The 14486-nt window shown below is 41.2% G+C and overlaps 3 protein-coding genes across 5 annotated transcripts; 1 reads left to right on the top strand and 2 right to left on the bottom strand.

The window, feature by feature from the left end:
* Nucleotides 1-1286: 1286 nt before the first annotated feature.
* On the bottom strand, nt 1287-2007 carry LOC6652230 (NTF2-related export protein). The gene has a single exon (XM_002074941.4). The coding sequence runs from the start codon at nt 1854-1856 to the stop codon at nt 1449-1451; it is 408 nt and encodes a 135-aa protein (XP_002074977.1). The 5' UTR covers nt 1857-2007; the 3' UTR covers nt 1287-1448.
* A 37-nt stretch (nt 2008-2044) lies between these two features.
* On the top strand, nt 2045-12138 carry LOC6652162 (dnaJ homolog subfamily C member 13). 2 transcript variants are annotated; one of them, XM_002074940.4, is made up of 19 exons: nt 2045-2170; nt 2452-2679; nt 2749-3034; nt 3151-3352; nt 3413-3917; nt 3973-4151; nt 4212-4419; nt 4483-4893; nt 4961-5511; nt 5568-5736; nt 5793-7145; nt 7207-7318; nt 8312-9527; nt 9585-10113; nt 10173-10666; nt 10738-11113; nt 11178-11300; nt 11364-11622; nt 11681-12138. In XM_002074940.4, the coding sequence occupies exons 2-19, from the start codon at nt 2479-2481 to the stop codon at nt 11797-11799; spliced, it is 7293 nt and encodes a 2430-aa protein (XP_002074976.2). In that variant the 5' UTR covers nt 2045-2170; nt 2452-2478; the 3' UTR covers nt 11800-12138. The 2 variants fall into 2 exon arrangements, with proteins under 2 accessions (XP_002074976.2, XP_023036916.1); XM_023181148.2 differs by having other exon boundaries at nt 3154-3352.
* Nucleotides 11835-14240, bottom strand: LOC6652160 (DNA repair protein RAD51 homolog 4). Of its 2 annotated transcripts, XM_002074938.4 has the most exons (4): nt 13945-14240; nt 13377-13888; nt 13027-13303; nt 11835-11948 (listed from the first exon to the last, which is right to left on the bottom strand). In XM_002074938.4, exons 1-3 carry the CDS (start codon nt 14223-14225, stop codon nt 13044-13046), a joined length of 1053 nt encoding a protein of 350 aa, XP_002074974.3. In that variant the 5' UTR covers nt 14226-14240; the 3' UTR covers nt 11835-11948; nt 13027-13043. The 2 variants fall into 2 exon arrangements, with proteins under 2 accessions (XP_002074974.3, XP_046865769.1); XM_047009813.1 differs by lacking the exon at nt 11835-11948 and having other exon boundaries at nt 12361-13303.
* Between the last annotated feature and the right edge of the window lie 246 nt (nt 14241-14486).

Genomic DNA, 14486 nt, shown 5'->3' on the forward strand with positions numbered 1-14486 from the left:
AGTGCCGGCAAAAAATTTGAGTCACAAATTTGTTGACCTTAAATTCTGATTTTAACCTATAATTTATATAATGTTAGTGAAATGTTTTGATTTGTTAATTTATAACGTTGAGCTGGTCATTCTACTGAGATGGTGTACTGTAAATTTCGTGGGCGTAACTCTAACGGTTTTGTTAAAATCAATTTTGATAAATAGCCCAAAGGTTCAAACTTTGACCTGGCAAAAACAAGACACATTTTTAAATTTTGTAATTATCTTATATATTCGGACCCTAAGAAAAAGTTTTACAATTAGATCTATTAAAACTAAGATAAACTGTATACTACAAAATATACATATGTACATAAAAACCATTCCAAAACGGGAAAAATACGTACATTTGTCGGAAGTGAAATCCGGAACGAATCTTAAATGTCGGTGGAAATTTTTTTTCTCTGAAATGTAAGTGAAATTCTGTAGATTGAATATTTGATTTGCCAACTAGAGTATTAAATATATGGACATAAATTCGGTAAAGAATAACCTGTTCCAAACAATTAAGATGCTTATAAATATCATGTTTATCTAGAAACTTTCAAATGCTTAGTTAAGTAAAAACCAGAGGGCCGGGGCTAACTTTGACCACGTCAAAGTTTGTATACCCTTGCAACTCTTTTGGTAACTCTTTCCTTACCTATAGCCATCAAATAGGAAAAACGTTTTATCTAAAAAGTCTAAAGTTTGCGAAAGAATGGCCCACATTCTTAGCATAGGAAATAACGAAGTTTTTGAACAAAGTCACTGTTTTCGACCGATCGTTCCTATGGGAGCTATATGATATAGTCACCCGATCTCGATCAAATTTTGCAGACTCGCTTATTGGTATAATATACTCACCAATATTAAATAGCTCAGAAAATAACGAAGTTATTCACTGTTCGTGACTTTGCCGTTTGTATGGGAGCTATATGATATAGTGGTCCAATGAATCCGAGATATACCACCCCTGCAGTATGTACAAGCTGTAGCTGTATATATCTGTAGCTCTAACGGGGTAGGAGGAGTTTGCGTTGATCCAGACGGACGAACATATGTATATGAACTCGTCTCGTCATGCTGATCAAGAATATATATACTTTATATGGTCGGAGATGCTTCCTTCTATGCGTTGCACACTTTTGCCTAATCCGAAAACCAAGTTGCTAATGCTTGTATATTCCAGCATTTGAAAACAATACACAACCACAATACAATACAGTACAACAAGACAAAGAATCCGTAGACTGCAAGCATTATGGACAAGTAACTCTGTTTTCTTCAAGGGATTATCATATTTATTTACAAATACCAAATGTAATAGACACAATTTGCTGCTGCCAAGGTATATTTATGGCGATATTTATTATAACTATCAGCTTGGGATTAAAGTTAAAGCCTAAAATATGGATTTGGTGGTGATTGGAACTGCCTCACAGTAACACCTCCTGCAAGCGGTAGCAATCGGAGGCAATTTTCCACTTGTCATTTTGTGCCGTTATAACAAACGATTGTTGAAAATTTTTAATCGGTTGTGAGGCATATTTGACAGTGCCACTGGCTAGGATTAGATAGGTCATTTGATTTGCCACAGCTGCATCAAGAATCGGTTGGGCGTCCAGGGTGGTCAACTGATGGTTGGATGTGGGCAATTCCAAAAAGTAACGCTCGATCATTTCGCGTCCAGTTGCTCCGTTACCATTATAACTGAAGATGGCGGTGTCTATATAAAGTCGTCCAATCTGATGGCGTCGTGAATCGAAGGAGGCATAATAAATGCGTGTAAAATCCTCTGCTGTGCGTACGCAGCCTTCCACGCGGGATTTCAAATCGTTCGTCATTTCTTTACTTCTTATGGTTGCAACCTACTGGTTACTATATGGTATTTGTATTAGTATTTTGTGGGATTTTTGTTTTATTTTCGTTAAATGCCGATGCCGGTTAAAAATTTCACACGTTTTTGCATCAGCTGTCGAAATACATCCAAATTTGTCGTGACAATCGATACATACTCGATTAGTCATCGATATGTGTTTGCATCCCTGCTCGGTTTATTCGCGGTGTTGCTGTTGCTGAAGATTGTTTATTGCGAAAATTTGCAGATTAAACTCAATTCTTTCCCATTTGACAAGAAAAAATGCATTAAATAGTAAAGGTGAGATATATAATGTAAGTAAGTGCTTCACCCAAAGGAGGCAAATGGTCGTTGTAACTGCATTTAGGTTGATGACGTCTGGGTGCTCTTTGTTGGCACACAAAGCTGCTTCTGCTCAGGAGATAACATTTCCATTTAATTAATCAGTGCAAGTGTCCAATTGGAAATGTTTGGCAGCCCCCATTGGTGAATCAGCTGAGCGTTACCGCCTATAATTAACATTGATAAAAACGAAAAAAAAAACAATTTAGATTCTCTTCTTCTTTGTATCTTCTATATAGAGTTTTGACTATTCAGTTGGTACTCAAATGCAAGATAAGATGTCGGCCAGGGAAAATGTGGATCTGGAGTGTTTCCTGGTCATGAAGCATTCGTGGAAGGGGAGGTATAAGCGAATACTCTCGATTGGAACAGTTGGCATATCCACCTACAACCCGGATAGATTGGAATTGACTAATCGTTGGTCATACTCAGATATTGTTGCTGCCGCCCCCTCAAAGGGAACAAATGTAAGACGTAGTTGGGTTGTATATGCATATGTATAATGGATAATTGACTTTTATTTCTGTTTCATTTAGATACCAAATGAGTTTTTGCTGACTATTAAGAAGGACAAGAAATTGGATACAATTAAATTGTCATCGGAGTATCGCCACGAAATACTCAGTTCCATACTGAAATATTATAAAGAGTTTGCTGATAAGCCGAAGAATACTCAACGCTTTAATGCCTACAAATATCATTGGTCTGGCATCAGTTTGCCCACTGTGCTGGAGGTAACACCGTGCTCGTTGGATCAATTGGATCCGACCACCAACGATGTGCTGGCCAGTTACATGTACAAGGATATTGAGGGCATAATAGGTACCTATAGATGGAATGGGCAAGGAGAGGAATCTCACATTTGCACTTTTAATCCATTTGTTTCTTTTATTATCCAACTCTTATACTCACCTCCTTTTTGTGGCACATTTTTGAAGCAGGCATCTCCGACTATGAAGGAGGGATTGTAATGGCCTATGGCGGCTTCAGTCGTCTGCATTTGTTCAAAGCATTAAATCATCATGAGATCGTACAAAATATAGCCCAAAAATCTTCCCAATATCTGGGCATTGAGACCAAAATACTCAAAAGTCAGATAACATTGGAGCAATTCGAAAGACAAAGATTTGGCAAGTTTAGGTGAGTCTCTTTCTATAGAAATTAAAAATTGAAATTGTAACTGAAAGTTTCTTTTTACAGTGGCGATCAATTTCAAACATCAATGACCGAATTCACAGTGCAAAAGTTAACACCTCGCCATCCGGATCCTGTAAAGCGTATTCTTTGCCTCACCGAGGTCACCTTGCTGGAAAGGGATCCTCAAACTTATAGCGTCTGCACACTGCGGCCACTTGCCGATGTGTTTGCCCTGGTGCGCGATAAGGACAATTTGCAACGCTTCAGCATTGAATACAAGAACGGCATCGTTCGTAGTTACACCACCAATGATAGGGACTCACTGCTGGCGACAGTTCTGGATGCAGTTCGCTCAAGTGGCAATCAAGATGTTCACATACGTATAGGCAATACACCCAGGGGCAAGAGATATGTCCCATTGAGTAGCTCAGTGGATGAGGAGACTGAAGCGAATCTTCTGCGTTTGGTTATTAATAATTTCCAAAATCCCTCGAAACGTTATGAGATACTAGAGCGTTTCAATGCCAATGTGCCGCACAGTGGTCTCAACTATAGTGTTACCCAGGATGTAAGTAGATACCAATATATAGATCATCAAGCAATCTAAATATAATTTTTTACAGAGTTTGTTTGCTGAGAACAAGGAGAAATTGATCTCAAGCGCCCTGCAGGCTTTGGCTCAAAAAGAATTAGATAGCCCAACAGCTCAGTTATCCAATTTAGAATTGGAGGCCATATTCCATGCCTTGACACGTCTGCTGGCCAGCAAAGTGGGCTATGCCGCCTTTACCAATCTCTCTGGGTAAGCTACACTTCAGTACTTTACTCTTGCCCAACTTCATTAAGCTGTTATGCATACCAGATTTCGGGAGATTATTGGCACCAAGGTGGTGGCTGCTTTGAGACGCAAGGATTTGGCAGTTACCTACTCGGCCATTGACATGATTAACTCGTTAATGCATTCTGTTCACACTGATCATGATCTCAAGCAGGAGCAGCTAAACAAATCTTCCATTTTATCATCGAAATCGTTTTTAGAAACGTTGCTCAATATGTGGACTAATCATGTGGTGAGTTGATTAATGTAGCATATCCTGGAGAAATGTTTCCAAAATCATTTTGCCCTTTTCTAGAGTCATGGTAGCGGCGCCTTGGTCTTGTCTGCAATGTTGGATTTTCTCACCTTTGCCCTGTGTGTGCCTTACAGTGAGACCACAGATGGCAAGCAATTTGATACTCTGTTGGAGTTGGTTGCGGAACGCGGTCGCTATTTGTATAAACTGTTTCAGCACCCCTCGCTGGCCATTGTAAAGGGAGCTGGTCTGGTGTTGCGCGCCATTATCGAGGAGGGCGAACTGCATGTAGCTCAGCAGATGCAGGCATTGGCTTTGGATGAGGCGGCCTTATGTCGTCATCTCTTGGTGGCGTTATATACACCATCCAATGACCCAACATTGACCACCCATCGTCAGTTGTCTCGCCACCTCATTGGTCTGTGGCTTACCGATAGCGAGGAGGCTATGGAGTTGTTTAAAAGAATATTCGTAAGTTGCAAATTCTTGATCAACTGCATAGAACGTTGATTGTAATCTTCGCTTTCCATTTGTTTAGCCCGCTGGACTTTTGACTTTCCTGGAGTCCGAGGAAACAGTGCCAGAAACGGACATCGAAGAGGACAAATTAAATTTTCGCGACAATCTCAAATTCGCCATACAACATTCCAATAAAACTCGCAAGAATGTGATAGAAAAGCATTTACAAGGCATTAAGCATTGGGGCATGAATCTAATTGAGGCTCAGGATCCGGCGGCCCAGGCTCTAAAGAATCGTCCAGTTGTCCTACGCAATAGACGCCAAAAGAAAAAGACTTCCGATGTTGTAGTGAATTTACCTTATTTCTTTTACAATTTTGCCAAAGATCACAGTTTGCCCAATCTCATATGGAATCACAAGACCCGCGAAGAATTGCGCATGTGCCTGGAGAATGAGTTGAGGCAGTTCCTCAACGATCGGGACTTGGCTGGCCAAATGATTGTGGCCTGGAACTATCAGGAATTCGAAGTTGCCTATCAATGTTTAGCTGAGGAAATCAAAATTGGTGATTACTACATTCGTTTGATACTGGAGAAGGATGATTGGCCGCAGAATTTAGTGAAGGATCCGTAAGGAAACATTTGAATGCTTGTCTGAAATCATTTTAAAATATTTACCTTTTTAGTGTTGAGTTATTTAATGCGCTGTATCGACGAGTCTTGTGCCGACAGCGTGTAAATGATGACCAAATGACTGTGTTCTCTTTGCAAGCACTTGCCAAGGTTTATAGACGTTATCACAAGGAAATTGGTAGATTCAATGATATGTCCTACATTCTCCAATTGAGCGATCGAGTGAGTCCCCTCATAAGAAGCATTTTCGAATTAATTCGTAATATGTATCATTACAGTGCCTTTCCCCGTCGATGCGTGATGCCTTGATCAATTTGATATCTTGCCTAGTTTTGGAGAAATCCAATTGTCGAGCTCTCATTGATCATGTTCAGTGTCTGGTGGATTTAATCACCTTAGCCCATTTACATAAAGGACGTGCCCAGCTAAATACCAAAACGAATGTGATTGAAGCTGGTCCCAATATGTCAAATTATGAGGAGAAGGATTGGTACTATAACATTGAGAAAGACGGTCAGAAACCAGAGCGGCAAGGGCCCATTACCTACTCCGATTTGAAAGATCTTTGGCAAAAGGGCCAGATAACGCCCAAGACCCGTTGCTGGGCCATTGGCATGGATGGTTGGCGTTCCCTGCAACAGATACCCCAACTCAAATGGTGTCTTATTGCCAAGGGGACGCCACTGTACGACGAAACGGAGCTGGCCTCTAAAATCCTTGACATTTTGATCAAGTGCACCAGCTTTTTCCCAAGTCGCACACAAAATGGTGTGGCAGTGCTCATTCCAGGTCCAAAGCTATCGAGGAAACTTTCCGAATTCATTTGTCTGCCGCATGTGGTGCAAGTGTGTCTCACCCATGATCCGGGACTCCTGGAACGTGTGGCCACTCTGCTGTGCCAAATAATGGAAGACAATCCGGAGATGCCCAAAGTCTATTTGACGGGTGTCTTTTATTTCATGCTCATGTACACGGGCAGTAATATCTTACCCATTACTAGATTCCTGAAAATGACCCACATGAAGCAGGGATTCCGCAGTGAGGAGACCTCCCAGTCGGGAATCATGCATCGCAGCATTTTGGGTCAACTTTTGCCCGAGGCCATGGTTTGTTTCCTGGAGAACTACAGTGCCGATAAGTTTGCCGAAATATTCTTAGGAGAATTCGATACGCCTGAAGTGATATGGAGTTCGGAGATGAGACGTCTCCTGATTGAGAAGATTGCTGCCCATATAGCTGACTTTACACCTCGTTTACGTGGCCATACAATGGCTCGTTATCCCTATCTGGCCATACCCGTGATTAGTTATCCCCAATTGGAGCATGAGCTCTTCTGTCACATTTATTACCTGCGCCATTTGTGTGATACACAAAAGTTTCCCAATTGGCCTATTTCGGATCCAGTGCAATTGCTCAAACACACTCTAGACGCCTGGCGTAAAGAGGTGGAAAAGAAGCCACCACAGATGACCATCCAGCAAGCCTATCAAGATTTGGGAATCGATTTAACCAAAACTCCCGACCTCAAGCCAGATGAGTCGATGATAAGGAAGAGTTATTACAAACTGGCTCAGATGTATCATCCCGATAAGAATCCCAATGGACGCGAGATCTTTGAGAAAGTCAACCAAGTAAGCAAGGAAATTCAATTTGAAGAATCATTGAAAATTATAATCTTTTTTCTTATTACAGGCTTATGAATTCCTCTGCTCTCGCAATGTATGGAGCTCCGGTGGACCAGATCCCAATAATATCGTGTTGATATTACGCACTCAGAGCATTTTATTTGAACGCTACCCAGATGGTGAGTCAAATTATCCTAGAAATCGGTGTTAAACGACAATCGACAGAAATTACATGGGGTTTTTAAACTTTGTTTTCTGAATTCCCAGCGAAATTTTACTTAATTTTCTATTGGAAGTTGTGTTGGAAACATTTTAGTTTCGCCGACTCCGTCACGGCTTATATAGTTTCCGATGTTTACAATTATTTTGGTACTTTTTTTTGTGGTTAAAACCTCACAAAACTAACACAGACCAATTTCGAAAATTAATAATATTAACTTAAAAGCTCTTTTAAACATAAATTGTACATCGAATTTATATGTTAATGGCATACAAAATCCAAGCATTTCGATACAGAACGTTCAAAAACAGAAAAAGGTTAATTGCATTTGCATTTCTCTTAAATGTTTTTCTAACTGAATTCGCTTTCATAAACAATTCGTGTCATTTAAATAGCTGAAAGTCAATGAATATTGTACGTGGAACTTTCAAAAATTGACAAATATAATTTTTAATAACACACTGCAACTAAACTTTCAAAATCGGTTCAATTTGGTTAAAAACCTAAGAGATCTTTAGGAGGTCATGTAAATAAATAGGCATACCTTGAAAATCGTTGATCTAATCTTTATTTTAGGGGTTGGATAGTGGAAATATCACCCCATCAAAAAATGTACTTTCCCCTATACCAAAACCTGTTAAAGCTACAGCCAAAACAACTTGGATTTTTAAAAGTGTTGTTCAATTTTTTTTTGCTTTTGATGACGTTTTACGAGACTAAATCATATTGGCGACCTTTTTCTTATGTATAAACCAAAAAACTGCACTTTTTTCCCATCAAAAGAGAACATTTGTTGTAATCAAATTGTTGATTCCAATCCTAATAAATGAATTTAAGGGTTAATGAGAAAATTAGCAATTAGGCTTCAATCTGTAGATCCGTTATCTAATTCGATTCGACAAAACAATTTGATATCTAACAGTTTAATAATTAATTACTTTGATTATTTCAGTTCTGCGTCCGTACAAATATGCTGGTTATCCGCAGCTGATTAAGACCATACGCTTGGAGACACGTGACGATGAACTCTTCTCCAAGGAGGCACAATTGTTAACAGCTGCTTCGGAGTTGTGTTATCACACCGTACATTGCTCAGCTCTCAATGCGGAGGAGCTGCGTCGGGAAGAAGGAATTGAAGCCCTGCTGGAGGCCTACTCCCGTTGCGTGTCCATATTGGGTGTCGATTCCAAGCCCGATTCTCTGCATTATCAAGTCATTTCGAATGTCACACGTTGCTTTGAGGTGGCCTGCAACTTTGAGAAGTGCAAACAGAAGATCATTCAGTTGCCTCAACTTCTTTCGGATGTGTGTCGAGTGGTTTACTTCAAGCACACTTTGTCTGTCAGCTTGGTCACAAGTCTGGCTGCCAATAACTATGATCTGCAATGCAATCTGTCGAGGAACGGAGTCCTGTGGTCGCTGTTACTGTTCATCTTTGAGTACGACTACACGCTGGATGAGAGCGGAGTCGAGGTTAGCGATAAGTCCAATCAACAGCAGTTGGCAAACAATTTGGCCAAAATGGCTGTTCTGGGCTGCATTGCTTTAGCCGGCTACCAAATGGAGCTGCGCCACAAGCCCATCACAGGCAGCGAATCGAATTCGCCGGCCCAGGCGCCCCCGATTAAACCAAAGCCGGCAATCAACTCATCCAATTCAGCCACCAACTCTGCCTACACACAGAATGCACATAATCCTCTTCAGGGTAAGCAAGCAGCCATTACTATGGGCAAGACGGAAAAGGAATCAATAGATTCATCGAGTAGTGGAAATGGTGGTGGTGGCGGTGGTAACGGAGGAAGCAGCTCCGACACCTCCAGCTCAACGCCCACTGATAGTGAGCAGCAACAGCTAACTAAACCCTCGAGTGCTGCCATTCAGCAGAAATACACTGTGACAGGAGAAGCTAAGAATTCGTTGATCAAGCAAGTTCTGGATCGTCTGCTCACTAAGTATATAGCAAATCAATTGGCCACCGCACGGGATAGTGAAATTCTGAAATTGCTCACGGCTAATACTCGGAATCCCTACCTCATCTGGGATAATGGAACAAGAGCTCAGTTGAAGGATTTCCTAGAGCAGCAACGATTAGCATCCGCCAAGGAGACACATGAGGATGTTGCTCAGGTGTATGAACTGGTTTCCAGTTTCGAGTTTGATGCCCACAAGTAAGTGAACTTCAATTTTCTGTCAATTTTAGGCATAATCCTTTATTCTGCTTACAGAGATGAACTACAGATTGGTGGCATTTTTATAAGAATCTATAACGACATGCCCACCCATCCGATTCTGCAGCCCAAGCAGTTTATTATGGATTTGTTAGATTACTTAAAGCATGCCTATCAGTTCCTAAACCAAAAGAGAAATCCTTCAGCTGCTGCTGCAGCTGCAGCGCCAACGCCGAAAATGGGCACCGATGGCATTCTGACTCCCACACTAGCACCCAATCATCCTCAGCTGCAGCAGCAGCAACAACAACAGAGGGCACCAGGCACCACATTTGATGAGGTGCTCAATGCTTACAACCGTTCCAAGAGCCGCAAGAAACTGGAATCCGATGCGTCGGCGGAACAGCAATTGGCCATGCAGCAATGCAAATATGATTTCGCCAGCGATAGCCAATTGGAGGCGCACATAACCATGGTACTCCGAGCTCTTATTGCAGTAGTCAAGTCCAATGAGGAGGTGGAAATTCAGTGCATAGGAAATTTCGATATGATTTTCGGTTTTCTGGCCAACAATATTTTCCCAGATGTGAGTGCAGTATGAAATAATAGATTTACTTTACATTAATCATTTCTATCGCTTTGCAGAATTCCATTGTTAAAGCAGCTGCCCTTGAGGTGGTAGCCCTTGTCTCTCGCAACAAGGAATGCGTCTCTGAGGTGGCCGCTTGTGAAATTCTCGGCAACTATTTGGTTGCCCTCAAAGATCCCGAGCTTCGTGCTAGCCAAGTAAAGGTCTTGGAGACTCTGTCGGGCTTGATGAATGTCCAGGAGATGATTAAAGAGGCCCAGGCCAAAGGTGCTGCAATTTATCTGCTTGACATGTTCTGCAACTCAAGAAATCCTCAAATTCGGGAAATGTGCGCTGAGATTTTGGCCAAAATGACAGCGGATCGACTGAGTGGACCCAAAGTGCGGATTACCATATCAAAATTCTTACCAATGTTGTTTATTGACGCCATGGTAGAATCGCCGGCCACATCGGTGCAACTGTTCGAATCAATTCATGAGCATCCAGAATTGATTTGGAACGACAATACACGCTCGAATGTCTGCGATGCTGTAGCCGAAGTTTGTGACAGGTAAGAAATCCATTTAAATGTTATAAACTGGACTGAGATGCTTATCAATATCATTTAATAATATTGTATAGATTCTATCAACTGCAAAAGTCCAACTCCCGCCATATATGGAAGGATCCGGAAATCCTTAAGGACATTGTGTCAAATGAAATTGTCGTAGCCGGAGTCTACCTGCGTCTATTTGTGGCCAACCCTGCATGGACATTACGCAAGCCAAAGCAATTCCTGTCCGACCTTCTCGACTTTGTTGTGGAGCAGATTAGTAAAAGTTCATCAGAGCAGGATGTTCTCGACTTATCGACGACGGCCTTGGTGGAACTATTGCGTTCGCAGCCAAATCTAGCGGATGACATTCCCGTCCTTGGCCACATACCAAAGCTGTTCAATCTACTCTCCGTGCAGCCAAAGAACACGCTTTCAGTATTACATCAGCTATCGCTGTCCGAGGTGTGTTGGTTTTATCAGACTGACTGAAAGGGCCCATTAATCCAATCCCTCCATTTTTCTGCAGTTCTGTGTATCAGCCATTTCCCAAACGGAATGCGTATCTCCGCTGAAAAAGTGCATGGAACATAATCGGGATTGCATTGAGAAAGCCTGCGAGGCTTTGAGTCGCCTTTTCAAGCATCAACACGTGAGTCCTTGATCTTTGTAACTTTTATACAGTAAGCATAATGTGGTATACATTTCGTGACAGGACTCTCTGATCAGTCAATCGTTGGAAGTGGGTCTCATACCTTTTCTTCTGGGCCTCTTGGACAGTCGCCTGGAATTTGTGGACAATCCATCGGCGGTTAAAGCACAAATTGTCGCTGCTCTCAAGGGCATGACACACAATCTCAACTACGGTGATCGGGTGACGCAGATATTGCTCAAGCATCCTGTATGGGCAGAATTCAAGGATCAACGTCATGACCTCTTTATCGCCGATACCAATATACGTGGCTATTTGACTGGTGAGCAAAGCAAATCTTAATTTTAAATTTCACCCATCATTCCCACTTAAATTTTTAGGTATTAATCCAACTGCTGGCTATCTGACTGCGGGCCCTGCTCAAAGCGTCGAAGTACTAACCTCACCACCGCCCATGGATCGTGACGATCCTTCGGCTCGTCCACCAGCCATTGACTAACGGCTTGTGCTTCGCCAGAACAAGGCAAAGCCGCGTTTATGATTTGGAATTGTCGTTTGCCATGGACTTTTGGCATGGACCATAGGTTTTCCCTTTATTGTATTAAACGTTTACATATTTTTTACCACATCAGCATATTATATGGAAAACTGTAACAAAGTTGAATTTTTTATATTTATAAATATTGTATAAATACTTAGTTAATAGTTTATATACACACCACACACATATATTAGATACATAACACACAACCACACATCCGCTAGAGCATGCATAAAGTGATTATATAAATATTATGATTATGGAATAAAGCAGAAAGCAAATTCATTACAAATGAAATAACTAATATCACTGTTTTTTAATTTAAAAGCTGTGTTAATGCCAAAACCAAAATAAATAATTTGAATATTCCCGCCTCTTATAAAACTTATGAATCGATTGTGTTATCGATTAACTATTCCAAACCACTATCGAATAGAAATGGACACATTAGTTATGTTTTCTTTTACATGAATTTGTTTTCATCAAAAATAACTTTATTAATTAACAAAATAAAGATTGTTTTTGGTGTTCCATGTTTTTTTGTATGATTTGTAAACAACAATTTGTACTCGTGACAGTGCCTCATCTCTATTGAGCAGCATAATAAACTATCTTGGAATCATGTCGTTGGTTGCAGATTATAGCGATTCTTCTGAAGAGGACGAAGAGGAAACCAGCAGTCAGAAGTCTGATAATAAGTGGGTACCGATTCCTCTAATAAGCTGAATTTATTATTACAATTTTTATTTTAATAGTTCACCTCCTGGGAAGCCCCTAACCCAAAAGTTACCTCCCCCGCCCATTACTTTGCCCAGTGCCAGCTCGGCTTTGTCAAAGGCAAGCAAGAAAACAGGAGAAGTTTTCAGTAATCCCTTCCTGGAGGCAGAATTACACAAGACTGCCTCACTGGAGCGGCACGTTAAGATGGTCAATAACGATACCCATCTGCAGCTAAAGAATGGGCGGAAAATCTGCTGGAATTATAGAAAAGGACGCTGTCGCTTTGGTACTAGCTGCCAATATGCCCACGATTCGGACTTGTCCGTAAATGAGGAGAAGGAAGCTAACCAGGAGCCGGCTCAAATGTTAAAGAATGCAGAACCTGCTCATTCCAATAATAGCAAACGCAAGCGACCCGGTTTGGGAGATGGACTAGAGCCCGGAAAACGTGTGATGAAATCTTACCAGCAATCACAGCGACGCTAAACGATTCCAGCTTGTGAGACGCACAAGTGGCAGCTACCTCCAGCCGGCCCATAAGTATTGTTTATCACATTCAGCACTCTCAGGCCATCATCAACTACTGTGTCAATGTTGCAATCATCGTACTCTGGGTTTGGAAGCTCCAGGGACATGCGCAACGTACACACAGACTTCCAGTAGACACCCAATAGGGGTTCATATGGCCCTGTACCGCCGGAATCTTCTGAGATCATATCCCCTTGCTCTTCAATGATTTTTCCTAAACATAATGTAAAAGAAAATCTTCAGTAAAGAATTCTATTTATCCAAAAGACAAATGCGTTGATATTTACCCAATTCATCCCTAGGGAATGATGCGTTACCCACAATACAGCCCACCCCACTTGCATTCAATCTTCTCAGCAGGGATGCGACAGTTGTTAACTGGGAATTGGCTAGCATCCTCTCATTTTTGCTACGCAAGTGAAGGAAACAAGCGGGCAGACAATCAATTAGCAATAGTCCAATGGCCAATGCTTCCTCCAGCTTCTCTAGCCGCTGCTTTAGCAGGGCTTGTAAGACGGCAATTATATGTTCATCGGAGAAAACATTAACCACTTTTATGGCCTTCATGGCCTCATCCGGTTGAGGATACTTCAGCTCCTGCAATATTTGAAGGATTCGCTTTGATTCGAAATCGCCCTTGCAGTCGATGAAGAGAACGTGTCGTGGCTGTTCCCTCTGCTGGCATACAAAATTGATTGCAAAGGTGTACATCATCTCAGTTTTTCCCACGCCTGCTTCGCCATAGATCTCCCAGACTCGAGGGAAGGGCTGCCCAATTGCTTCGAGTAATTTATCTAGTCTTGAATACGGCTTCAACTGATTACATATGATCGTGATAATAGTGGGTGTACTTACTCTTCTATGCCTGTCCCATGGTCCAAGTTGTTCTGTTTTTCCTCCTCATACAAAGTAGCGAATGTGCACTTTTTTTCCTTTCCCAGCAAATCGATCAGTTCCACTTTTATGTCATAAACACTGTGAGGCTTCTTAATGTCCAGCAGGATTTGCAGCTTTGGCAAATCTGCCTTTAAAAACTCCTGAACCGTTTCGATGTCATTCTTGGCTAACAAATTATATTGATATTCGGTTAGTTCTTTGCCTCGTAAAGTTTGTTTTAAAAAATTTCTCAGATCCATTAGTATAAAAAACTTAAAAACTTCGAATTAAATTGCAAATTCAATTTGCCGCAATTGTATAATTCGCCGTACCAGAAAGAGGAAGAATTTCGATCAATGTTTTATTTTGGCGCCAATTTCAAATGTTGAAAAATATTTTGATTTCAATGAAGTATGTATGTTAAATATATTTTTTATTTGAGTATTCTAGGTTCTATGCACATTTAAGAAAATTGTTCAGATTTACATTAAGTCTGTTTAAATAAAAAGATAAGGCACGTT

This window comes from Drosophila willistoni (assembly GCF_018902025.1).
Source record: "Drosophila willistoni isolate 14030-0811.24 chromosome 2L unlocalized genomic scaffold, UCI_dwil_1.1 Seg168, whole genome shotgun sequence".
NCBI lineage: Eukaryota > Metazoa > Arthropoda > Insecta > Diptera > Drosophilidae > Drosophila > Drosophila willistoni.